This window comes from Neovison vison, chromosome 6 (genome assembly GCF_020171115.1).
Source record: "Neovison vison isolate M4711 chromosome 6, ASM_NN_V1, whole genome shotgun sequence".
NCBI classification, from domain to species: domain Eukaryota; kingdom Metazoa; phylum Chordata; class Mammalia; order Carnivora; family Mustelidae; genus Neogale; species Neogale vison.
Window position 1 is genome coordinate 69,357,641 of NC_058096.1, and position 12,980 is coordinate 69,370,620.

The 12,980-nt window shown below is 42.2% G+C and overlaps 1 protein-coding gene across 2 annotated transcripts in view; it reads right to left on the reverse strand.

Moving 5' to 3' along the window:
• PCOLCE2 (procollagen C-endopeptidase enhancer 2) overlaps nt 1-12,980 on the reverse strand; it is a 65,916-nt gene that overhangs the window by 23,480 nt on the left and 29,456 nt on the right. For both annotated transcript variants that reach the window (XM_044251543.1, XM_044251545.1), the window contains one exon: nt 4,060-4,315. In XM_044251543.1, coding sequence (XP_044107478.1) covers nt 4,060-4,315 — 256 coding nt within the window. The remainder of the gene's footprint in view (nt 1-4,059; nt 4,316-12,980) is intronic.

The window sequence follows — 12,980 nt, forward strand, 5'->3', positions numbered from 1 at the left end:
ACTGTAAGAAGACTGGGATTTGGAATATTGGTAATAATACAGTGAATAAAGCCGCTGGCAGAAGCTCTTCAATTTTTTCCTAAAACATGGTTACACAGCCTCCTACACCCCCACCCCCCACCCCCAGCAGCCACACACTGAATGATCTCTGTTACCTGACCTATCACATGAGCACAAGAGAACACAGGAGTGGAGTCAGGCCTATAGCTTCTTTTCTTTCTGTTTTTTTGGATAAGTGAAGACAGACATTTGGGCATGAAACATTCAGAAATCATGCTGGCTCAACAAATCATACAGATTTTAAAGAACCTTCATGACAGAGGTGTTTATTAATAGGATTAAAATGCATGCCCACAGACAAAATTTGAATATGTTGGCAGAGAATACTCTCATTACCAGAAAACTCTATACGCTATGCATCTTTAATAATTTTAAGAACAGATTTTATTTGTAAAAAGTGTTTATAAATTTTCAGCAATACAAAAGAGCATCAAGAAGAAAAAGAAAATTACCCCAAATCCAACCACCTAAAACTAACCATAATTAATATTTGAGAAACATCATTTCAGTGATGACAGTATATATACATGTCCATGCATATATACTGATAGGTCAATAGGAATAATTTCAGAACAATATATATATTTTTAAAATTTTTATTTATTTGACAGAGAGAGGAGATAGTGAGAGCAGGAACAGAAGCATGGGGAGTAGGAGAGGGATAGCAGGCTTCCCGTAGAGCAGGGAGCCTGATGTGGGGCTCAATTCCAGGACCCTGAGATCATGACCTGAGCTGAAGGCAGAAGCTTAATGACTGAGCCACCCAGGTGCCCCAAAACAGTATTTTAATACAAAGTTCTAAATTTAATTTTATTTGAATTAAACTAACAAAAACTGAACTGAAACTAAGAGAACTTAATATACTTTATATTATTTCTTTGACGCAGAAGAGAATCATTCTTAAAAGGCATCTCTAAGAAAATGCACTATAAAAATTGAGGCTGGATAATTTCTAAAACTGTTTATCATGGAAATTTTCAGGCAGATACAAAGTAAATAGAATAATATAATGAGCTTCTATGTATTCGTCACCCAATTTCAACAATTAATTATTATTCTACTGTTCTTTTTATTAATACCATTATCCAATCCCCACCATCTGCTTTATTATTAGAGATTTCAGGGAGATAAATTCATGTAATGTGAAATGCACAAATATTAGCTATACTAATTTGAAAAATTAATCTCCTTGTGTTAACCACACTCCTGTGATCATACAGAATCCATTTCCCACCAAATTCCTGTATCCCTTCCCAGTTGGCCAACTCTTCACACCACTTTTCTGAAAAATTTTACCTTAGATTAGTTTTATTCTAGTGCTTCCCAAACATGGACTCATGTACTGTGAACTCTTCTGCATCTGGCTTCCCCTGCACGGCATCTGAGATGGATTCATATTGCCGTTTGTATTCATAGTTTGCTGTTTTACTCTCCCGGGTGATTGAGGGTGTGGAAACACAATTTGTCTCCCTCTTCTTCTGCTGGACATTCCTTTGGGTGTTTCCAGTTCAGGCTATTGTGAGTGAAGCTGCTGTGAACTGTTCTGTACAAATCTCTTTGTGGACATGCATTTTCATTTCTCTTGCTCAAGTACCCAGGAAAGCAATTCCTAGGCCAAGAATAGCTGTCGATGTTTAATTTCAGAAGAAACTATGAATGATTTCCCCTCGAGGCTGCAGCATTTTGTAAGTCTCCAGGTACGAGCACTTCGGTCATACTTGAATGATGTCAGTTATTTTTGCCAATCTGGTAGGTTTGTAACGGTTCCTCAGGGTGGTTTTAAAATTTTTATTTGTTTGACAGAGAGAGAGATCACAAGTAGGCAGAGAGGCAAGCAGTGATGGGGAAGCAGGCTCCCTGCTGAGCAGAGAGCTCAATACGAGGCTGGATGCCGGGCTGGATGTGGGGCTCGATCCCAGGACTCTGAGATCATGACCTGAGCTGAAGGCAGATGCTTAATGACTGAGCCACCCAGGCGCCCCAGTAGTCTTTTATATTTACCATTTCCAGTGGCTGCCAATCCTATTACCTTCGTGTTACCCTGTGGGACCATTTCCCTTCAACTTAAGGAACTTGCTTCAGTATTTCTTGGGATGCAAAAAATGTCCTTAATCCACTTTCATTTTTAAAGATCAGGTACAGAATTCTGGGCTGATAGTTTTACTCCAGCTACTTTAAGAACGTTACTCTACTGCCTTCTGGCCTCTATTGTTTCTAATGCAAAGAAAGCCATCCTTCACCCCATCTTTCCCTTGTATGTGATTTTATTTCCATCTCTCTAATTTTAAAACTTTCTCTTTATATTTAAAGTTCTGCAATTTTGATGTTCCTCAGTGTGGCTTTTTAAAAATTTATCCTATTTGGGGTTTGTTGATCTTCTTTGCTCTATAAAATTAACGTTCTTCAATGAATGCGGGTGGCTTCAAGCCATTATTTCTTCAGACATTTTTCCTGTCCTACTTGACATTGCCTCACTCTCTTGGGCTCTTTTTCTTTAATCTTTTTCCTCCTGGTTCTTCAGATTGGATCATTTCTATGTAGATCCACTGAGTCTTCTGCCATCTCCAATCTGCTTGAAAGCCCACCAGGTAAATTTTTAAATTTCAGATTCTCTTTCAGTTCTAGAATTGCTCTTTTATTCTTTTTTTTTTTTTAATATAGTTTATAGTTTCATAGTTCTGTCTCTGTTTCTCTTCTGAAATTCTCAGTCTGTTTACTTACTACACATCTGTTTCCCTTGAAGTCCTTACGCATAGTTACAATAGTTTCTTTAAGTGCTTATCTGCTAACTGCCACATCTGAGTTCTCCTGGGACTGGTTTTTACTGACTGCTTTTCCTCTTGAATATAGACACACTTTTCTGGTTTTACCACATAGATAGCAGATATTATGAATGATACCTTACAGAGACTCTAGATTCTGTTGTGTTTGTGTGAAAAAGGATTTGGGTTCCAGCAGGCATTTCACTTGCCTAGACTCAAGCTCACGGTGGGTCTCCCTGGCCGCGTGCAGCAGCTGTAATCTCTGCTCACTTTCACCTTTTAGCTGATGCTTTTGTGACGGGTCAGGGGGACTGACCCGCACAGTCAGTCAAACACAGAGTCTGGCTGTCGCCCAAAGAGAGATCTCGGTGGATTTTACATGTACATTCTGTGCCTCCATTCCTCTGTAGCTCCCAGCCAGCATTTCCTCCCAAACGTTCTGGCTGCTCTTGGCAGCCCCAGAGCCTGTTCTCTGACATCTCCAACCGAAATGCAGTGCAACAACCTAAAGCAAGAGCAGACTAAGAAATGCCCTCCAGGAAAAGGCTGCATATTTAACAGATCTTGCCCAATCTTAACTCTTCAAGGTAGACGTTTCTACCCATGGGTGCTCATATGTACTGACATGAAAACACCCAATATGTAGTGCTTCAGTGAAAAAAAAAAAAAAAAAAGTTGTGAAATAATATGAATGTATGATCCCACTTAGATTTTTTAAAAGCACTGCAAAATTGTACCTAGAAAGGGATGGCAATCACTGACCACGTCTCTTTCCAAGATGGGACTATAATGGAGTGAAGGGATATGTTTTGATATCTGTATGTGTATATGTGTATGTTAGCTTCATATTTTTACTCCAGGAATTTCTATATTTGAATTTTGATAAGAATCACATGGGCTTTAAAAAAAGAGACTTTTTTGAAAAAATAATAAAAATAAACAAAATAAAATAATAAATAAGTATTATAATAAATATATATTAAATATAAATAATAATAAATAATACACGATTATAATAAATAAATAAATAAAATTTAAAAAGAGACTTTTTTGAATGGTCTCTTGGTGGTTCAACACCATTTATTAGCTCTGCCTGAGAAGAACTGCTCTTCAACTTTAGGCTAAAGGAGTAAATACATACAAAGAGCCTAAGACGAGGCTCAGCCAGGGACAGGAGGCACCCACTAACACGTAAGCCATTATTACCGCCGTGATTGCTATTATGTGAAAACACTACCTCTTTCGTTTGGTTCAGCAGCAGAGAACATGGCCATGAAGCCATTCCCAGCCGTGTTGGCATCGGAAATCATCTGCACCATCATCTTGTTACCGCTGGACACAAGGGCTCCAGGCCGGAACGTGCCACAGAAGCGCCCGATACGCTGGCCATTGGTGTGACCATTGTACACGTCTACAAAGTCATAGCGGCACAGGTTGTCGCTCTCCAGATCTATGAATCGGAAATTAAGAACTACCACTTTTCCTTCAGGAACCTGGAGAGAAATTACCAATTGGAAAACCATGTCATGAAAACAGTATCTGAAGTCTTCCCATCTAGCCTGAAGTGAGCAGATTAAAATACAATATACCCAAGACGATGCTTTTCTTCCCACAAATCTGAACTAACCCAGAAAAGGTTTTCTACCATAATGAATTACTAATAAAATATAAGTATTTATTGTATTTTGACAAATGCTACAATTCATGAGGGAACACAATCTTATTCCTAGAGAGTTTATCTCAACAAAGTTGCAAAATGTTGGGTTAGTCTTCAAATTTATTAGTCACTGCTTACAAAGAATACCAGTTCTGACTGGACCTTAGCACCCCCATTTGTAAATTGTAAAACATCATGGCACCCAGAGGTATTGCTTGGCAAAGAAATATTTGAAATAGCATTCTTCACAAATAATACAACAGGATAATCTCAATATGTAGAATACTTCTATCAAGTTTGGATTGTTTGGCAACTGTGCAATTAATTTACAGATACTTCAGTTTGGGTCCTGAAAAATCCAGATCAACTATTTATACTGATGATGCTGAGCAATTACCGAATCATCTCTTCTCAGAATCACTGAGTTTTTGTTTTCCACATGGAAACTTTATATACCAGGTGTCCTTGAAACACAATGCACTGATGAAAAAGTTGAGTTTTCACTTTCTTATACAACTTTCTTCACCATAATTTCCTCCATAGAATTCTTATGATGCTTCCCTCCTTGTTCCCTGAACAGGCAGAAAAATGGCTACAAAAGCATTCGGCAGGATTCTAACAAAAGCCCCATTTCTTTTTCAGTGCACACTATCTTTTAATTTACTCATCCAAGCATTTGATCATAAAGTCTCACAACCAGATGCATTTTATCTTTTCAGCTCGATGAGCTCTCCACTGTATGATGTAAAAATTTCATTTTACAGATGACAAAAAGTCAGTGATTTGAAAGACAAACCCACAACAGTCAAAGGTAGTTGGTTTATATTCATCTTAAGTAATTATCTCCTATTCAAGGGTCAATAGATGCTTTAATAGAAACGTGGCTTCCTACGTTGGTGAGTTCAGTGCCATAGTTGTTTTTATTTTTTTTTCCCCTCTGTGATAAGAAGCAGTGTTTCAGTACCATTTGCCTCTGGTGTCAAAGACATACACATCCCATGGCAAAAACCGTAGTGCAGGAGTCTCAAAAGGATATTTTGGCTTTGTCATGGCTGTATTCTAATTGCTAGAAGCTTATCTTAATAGTGTATTAGATGTTCCAAAGCCACAGTCTATGAAGCTGATAGCAGAAAATGCAATTTAACTTTTGAACATTCTCACTGAGATAGTTCTTGGAGAACTCCTCTGGGTTTTTTGGTTGTATTTATTTTTTTGCATGCAATCTCTAGTTAGCCTATGATCAGAAAATTACAAAAATGTGATGCCACATCTGTAATTGTAAATATAAGCTATCAATCACTGAAATTTTTCCAGCCCAAAAAAACCCCAAAACCGTTCTGAGCTACATTAATTTAACATTGGTTGTCTCTGCATGAAGAGTGACCGTGTAAATGTGTAGATAAACTGTATGGAGGGTAATTCAAAGCTCTGAGACTCTTCCACGTACAGATTAAGTAAAAAAGGGAAAAGGTGGAAGGACTGACCCCTGGGGGACTCTGATGCCATCGGGTCTTCCAGATACGGTCAAACTGAGTTAGAAAGTAGGATGCAATCAGAAGTCTGTGGTGCCCAGAAGCCAGGTGAAAAGAGTGTGTTGAAAGAGGAAGTAGTCTGCTGAGTTAGGAGTGGCTACTAACTAGGAGGATGTACTGGAAGATGACTGCAAGATGGCCACTGGGTTTATCAACCAGAGGTCGCTGGTAGCTCTGAAAAAGCTGTTTCGGTGGAGCAGCAGGGATAAAGCCTGGTAAGAGAAGGATCAAGAGAAATGGGTGAGAGGAATAGGGACAAAGTTTTCAAGGAGCTTTGCTGGAAAGATGAACAGAGTAATAGGTGGGTAGCTGGAAAAGGGGGTGGGAGTCAAGACAGGATAGTTAAAATGGGCTCTATTAAGGCTCATTTGCATGCCAATGGGAATAATTCCACAGAAAGGGCAAAACTGATAAAGTAGGAAAGAGATAGAGTTGCTGGAGAAATGGCATTGGGTAGGCAAGGGAAAACGTGCTCTAAGACACAGATTGTGGGGGGGAGGTTCAGTCTTTGAAAGGATCATGGACTGTTGTGCCTAGAGAGAGGAGGGAAGGCAGCGGCAGGTGGGGCTGTAGGTGAGGCTGTGAGAGCAGATGAAATTTTTCTTCTGTGAAATAAAGAACAAGGTCATCAGCAGCAAACATGGATGTGAGAGGAGCTATCAGGAGTCTGGGAGCAGAGGAGAGCTGTGTAAATGATTAAGGACGTGTAGCAGGAGTGTCAGGAGTGCTGAGAGCTCACTTGAGGCAAATAAATCAAGAGTGAGGCCTCTTTGCACGGTCGTGGTTTCCCCCCCAGCCACACACAGTTCCCGGGTGAAGATGCAGAGCAGGTGGAGGGCTGGACTTAAGCAGCAGAGCGTGGGAGGTTGGTGGAATGGGTAAGTTTGCCAAGCAAGGACTATGGAGGGAGGGAGAGCCAAGAGAGTTAAGGACATAGGCAGGGGAATGACCATAATGATGGGCCATGGCATCTAAGCTGGGGAAGGATAGAAACCTTGAATCAGTGGGGTGAGGGCAGTAACAACCTAGGTTGTGGTGGAGACAGGACAATGCAATGGAAGTGGGTGGCCAAGGAACAATGGAGGATAAGCTTATGGAGGATGGGAGCTGCAAGACCCAACAGGATCCCCCATGTAGGCACCGAAATTACTATGAATTGTGACAAGGAAGAGTGTTGAAGACAGTGGCAGCAAGCCAGAGGCCAAAATTTTTTAAGAAATGAGGAAAACTGCCCTGGGGATTTTCTACAACAAGAGGAGCAAAGAAGGGCAGAGGAGGGCAGAGTCTTGTTTCACTTGCAAGTTCTCAGTTCTTTGGTGCTAAGAAAGCTCTGCTGGTTCGTTTCTGTGGTCAAGCTGGATACTCATTTCCAATGGGATAAAGCAGCATTTGTTCGGCAATAGAAATGAGATTACGGGGGCGCCTGGGTGGCTCAGTGGGTTAAGCCGCTGCCTTCGGCTCAGGTCATGATCTCAGGGTCCTGGGATCGAGTCCCGCATCAGGCTCTCTGCTCAGCAGGGAGCCTGCTTCTCTCTCTCTCTCTCTCTCTCTGCCTGCCTCTCCATCTACTTGTGATTTCTCTCTGTCAAATAAATAAATAAAATCTTAAAAAAAAAAAAAAAAAGAAACGAGATTATGTCACTGAAATTTTGAACACCTGCTGATCCCAACAACATCCCCTGGCAAAAACTCCTTTGAAGGAAGGACGCAGAGATTGGTCGGTATCAGTTGTGGGTCTACTGTAACCAGAAACAAACGCCATTTTGCACTGAAGGCCAAGGGCAATCTGTTGCAGGTGAGATGCATACTTCAGGGAACCCTTTCACGACCACACAACAGCTGTTCTTCATTTTAATGTGAGTAATCAAGATTGTCTGGAGCCCTCCCATGTGAACTTTGCTTAGAGCTCCTAGAGGCTCATTCTAAAGGACTTTGTAAAGCATATTCTTCATAGGTGACCTCTCCACTTGAAGAATCTACAGTCTGTACTCTTGATTTTCCTTTGTTAAGGATATTAAAAGAATATATATATTATATATATGATAGAGTAATATAACAAACACCTAGGTACCAGCCATCCAGAACTAATTACTCTTAACATTTTGGCAACACATTTTTAATGTCTCCTTTAATAAAATAAATACAGGTTTTCAGATAAAATGAGGTTTATCGTCCCCATCCCAGGACCCATTTCCCCTCCTTTCTCAGAAGGGACCACTGTCATAAATTCAGTGGGCTTCCTTCTGTGCCATTCAAAATACTTTTGTATAAATATGTCTGTATTTAAGCAAAATACATGGCTGCATTTTTGTGTCTGTTTTAAAAATTAACGAAGATGGGATAATGCTCTACATATTCTCCAGCCTGGGCATCCTTGAGTTTTCTGGGTGAGGAAGAAGAGAAGGGGGAGAAATAAAAATAAAAACAAAACCACACAGGGGATACCTGGATGGCTCAGTTGGTTAAGTGGCCAACTCTTGATTTCAGCTCAGGTCATGATCTTGGGGTCCTGAGACTGAGCCCAGGTTCCACGCTCAGTGTGGCGTCTGCTTAAGACTTCTCTCCCTCTCCCTCTGCCCCTCCCCCTGCTTGTGCCTCTCCCTGTGCCCTCCCCCTCTCTCTCCCCAAAATAGATAAATAAATCTTAAAAAACAACAAAAAAAAAACCTCATAGGCCCTTCACAAGCTATTCCTTCTGCCTAGAATACGTTCCCACCTCTGCCCTTCTTTCACTCATGTTGAAGGTCTCAGTTTCAAGGTCACCGCTTCTTGGAGGCACTCCCAGACCCCAGCCCCTCCTCCCACAATGGGCTCTGCCCAGTGAGCTACCTGCCCCTTGTCCCTGAGCATGAGGTCACTCAACCCACCTACTCCCTGACTGTCTATTCTCCCTGAAAGATGGAGCTCTAAGAGGCAAGGCTCCCTCCTGCCTTGGTCACTGCTGCATCCCAGCTTCTGGACAGCGTATGCCCCCAATCAGAGGGGTCTCATGAAGACGTGTTAAGTGAATGAATCTGCCAGGTACTCAAAGGAACACCAGCTTCTTTGCACAAACCCTGAACAAGGCACCTACTAGGCAGCCCCACCTCTTGTGTCCTAGTATTTCCTACCCCCAAGAGCAGCAAGAGTTCCAGAAGGCTGCTCTCCTTTCTAGGTCATTCTTTACAAACAAAAGAAGATGCAGATCTTTTGGGAAACCTTATATTTCAAATCTGCTGGGATGCTAATACTTAATGCAGAAACTCCATTAAGATGCTTTTTTTGGTGGCAATGGAGAAAAAGCTGCTGTTTTGTGAGATTATATGGACCAGGGGATTCATTATCTGCCTGTAGAAAAACAATTCTATATTCATGCTTCTCCCTGTCAACAGCTGAGTCCTGTGTGGGCCAAAACCTCGTTCATGCTGCAACAATGACCTCAGCTCACCCCACAGACCCTGGGATGTCCTTACTGTCACCGGCCAACGTGCCAAGTGCGGGAGCTGCTGCCAGAGAACCAATAGGGGAAGTACATTTTAAGCTGATGGTTTGCATTTTCAGAATCCTGGGAGCAAAATGCAAATAGGAAGGCAGCCTCTTTTGTATGGAATCGATTTCTGTAGAAATGGTCATTCTCCTTCGTGTCTGCAGCTTTTCTTCCCCCAACACTCCATTTACAAATTTGAGCAAAAAGATCGGTTTCTGCAGCATGTTTGATTTTTTTTAAAGCCATTGTTTTAATCCTAAAACTGTCCTCTTCCACAAACAGACCTTTGGAACTACATGCTCTAAAATACAAGGCCGCCTTTTATTTACATGAAGTTCAAGAGGTGTGCACCTTGGTGTCATCTCACATACCCCCCGAATGCAATGCAGAGAAATTTCCGTGCAAACTATGCACCAATATTTGGCTCTATTTCGTTGGGGAGGGGGGCGGTGTGGAGGGGATAAACCAGAAGCTTACAAAAGTTTATTCATGTATATTCTTTGTATATTTAAATACTTTGTATATTTAGATATCTTTAGAGGGAATCTTATAAATGTTCAGAAAATAAAACATACATTTTCATTAATGGAAACATGTGATGTTTTCAAAATTCTGGGTGGGGGGAGATTGGTAATTTCACCAAAAAAAAAAAAAAAAAAAAACCTTTACAATCTCATGTCTGGAAGAAGGGAAGACACCCCCACCTCAAGCCCAGCCTGGCTGCACCTGTGGACAATAGGTCACACTCCTTGCTATAAAGTGTCCAAAACTTTCCCACTGTGCTTAGAATAAAATCCTCTCTCACTGTATACACTTAACATATATCACGTGCCAGATATTTTTCTAAGCGCTTTACACATGAGCTCGTGTAATCCTTTACAGTCACCCTATGAAGTTGATATTATTAGGCCTATTTTACAGGTGAGGAGACTGAGGCACAGACAGGTGAAAGCCCTGCATGACATGGCCCCTATCTCTGACCTAATCTTTCCCTCTCATGCAACAATTCGGCCATGCAAGGATCCCTCCAAACCGGTTTTCCACCCCAGGATCTTTGCACAATTTGGCCCCTCCTCTGGGCACAATCTCCTCCCAATATTCATGTGTCTGCCTCTGGGTCATCCTTCGGGTCTCAAGTGCTGCCTTTCCAGAGAAGCCTATCCTGAGCCCTTCAGTTGCTTTAGATCATGTAGATCGCAAAACCATGTTATTTCTTTATAGATTATTTATTGTCTGTCTCTCCACCAGAATGTAAGATCCAGGGATCAGAGTTTGCCAGTAGCTAATCCAATGCCTGACTATTACAGGAGTTCAAAATGTAGTTAGTGAATTGATAACCGGGATCCCTATACTCTTAATTTAAAAAAAAAAAAAAAAAAGAGTGCAGGCCACAACCCCCATTACCAGCACATACATTTATACAACAATGTGAACTCACTTACAGAAACAAGGCAAGCAGTGTCAGCACCCTTACCGGAAGTTAGAAACAGCTCAGAGTGGTTCTGGTGACTTACCTAAAGTCACCCAGCACATCAGCCGCAAAGCCCAGCTCTGACTTCTACCCAGCTGTTCTTCCATGGCCTGACACAAGGGCTGAGGAGACGCTCAGCCATCTTGTTTCCTCTGCCTGGGCACAGAGGACGTCAGCAGTTCCCAGCCTCCCTGCAGTTAGGTCGGGGCCATGGGCTGGGTCCTGGTCAATGGCACGTAGGTAGAAGTGACGCATCCACCTCTAGGCTTAGCCACAGAACGTCCAGTGCAATCTTTTTGGAGCTCTCTTTTTGCTCTTATGGAGAGAATTCAACAGAGGAAATAGGAACATTCTAGGAGACAGCAGAGCCACAGAGGAGTTAATGCTCAGAGGCCAGCTGCCTGGGACAGCCATCCACCTGCACTAAGCTGTGAAGGGTGCAAGACCAAGCCATTCGTTGGGTCAGGCCACTGAGACTTGGGGTGTCATTTGTTACAGCTCTGCACTTTGTGTTAATAACCCTGGTTAACAAACGGTTAGTTATGTTCACCTGTTGTCCTTACCCACCAGGGCTGTGACAGCAACTGTGGAGACGTTTGTTCTTTTTGCTGCATATAAATTCTATATGAATCAACACTGTAATAGAGCTATCTATCCAAAGGGCAGACTGTAGGCAATTGGGAGCAACTGCAGAAGTGAGTAAACTCGGCTTCACTGAGGTACCTCTGTAATTTCAGTGGCGGCTGCAAAAGTGTAACTCAGGCCTCTGGCTCCACTATCATGACCCTCTGAGTCTCTTCTGTATAGCCAGTCAGCTGGGGTGACACGGCAATCAACAGCCGTGAGTGCTTCTTGAACTGAGAAAAGACGTGGACCTTTTAGCCAGAGGCTTGGCTGTGGAATGAACCAGAAACTGGGCTTCAGAGTATGCCTCTTTTGCAAATGCTGCCTAAGGATGAAGAAGAAAATGCCAGAGGGAGATCGAGGCTGGGCTGGCGCCCCCCCCACCCCCAGCGCTGTGAGGGTTGCCGAACTCAACCCTGCCAAGAGAAAACACAGATGGGAAATACTGGAACACCAAAACAATGGGACCCCTGAGGTACTTACAGCCAGGATTGGGGGACAAGCAATGGGGCAAAGAGCTGTGGTTTAGGTCTTGCTTGGGGGAGGAGATAAAGTTTATAAATGTAGAGTCCAGTCGTCCTCCTCCATCCATAGGACATATGTTCCAAGACCCCCAGTGGATGCCTTTTCTACACTATGTGTTTTCCTATACATACATACCTATGATAAAGTTTCATTTATAAACTGGCATGGTAAGCCATTAACAAAAACTCATAATAAAATAGGACAATTATACAATAAACTGCAATAAAAGTTATGTGAATGTGGTCTTTCTCAAAATATCTCCGTCATCTTCTCTTCCTACGATGACGTGATATGGCAGATCGGCTCCAGGATGAGAGGGAGGGTGGGGGACGACGCAGGCGAGTGGCGTAGCTGGAGGCTGCTAGACCAGGGCCGACTGTGGGCAACCGTGGGGAGCAAAGCTGCAGATAAGGGACAATACTGTGTTCTTTCCACAGAGGTGCATCTTCTGGTTTCCCTGTGGCTACTATCACTAGGACCCGATGCTGGATAGAAGGGATGACAAATCTGAGCAAGCTATGCATGCATCGTCAACTTCCTTGAAAAACTGGAAATTCACTACTTGATTTTCATTAAACATGAGCTTTCTAGTTGTTTGTTTCTTAAAGGGTTTACTGCAAAATAAAAAAAAAGCATTACCAAACAGTACAATTGTTCAAAGCCCTGCCACACAATAAAATAAATATTTCTAAAACGAAGAGCTGTAAATTTACACCAAGCAGTAAGTAACAAAACCGCTGTAGCAAGAGCAGTCGGACTATTCCTCAACAGGAGGGATCAGCTTCCATTTCCCAGCATCTATCCCTTGTACAGCAAACCTTTACTTACCGCGTTGTGCACTGTATCAGCCAACTGGTAGCCTGGTGGCATCAGGCATCTCCCT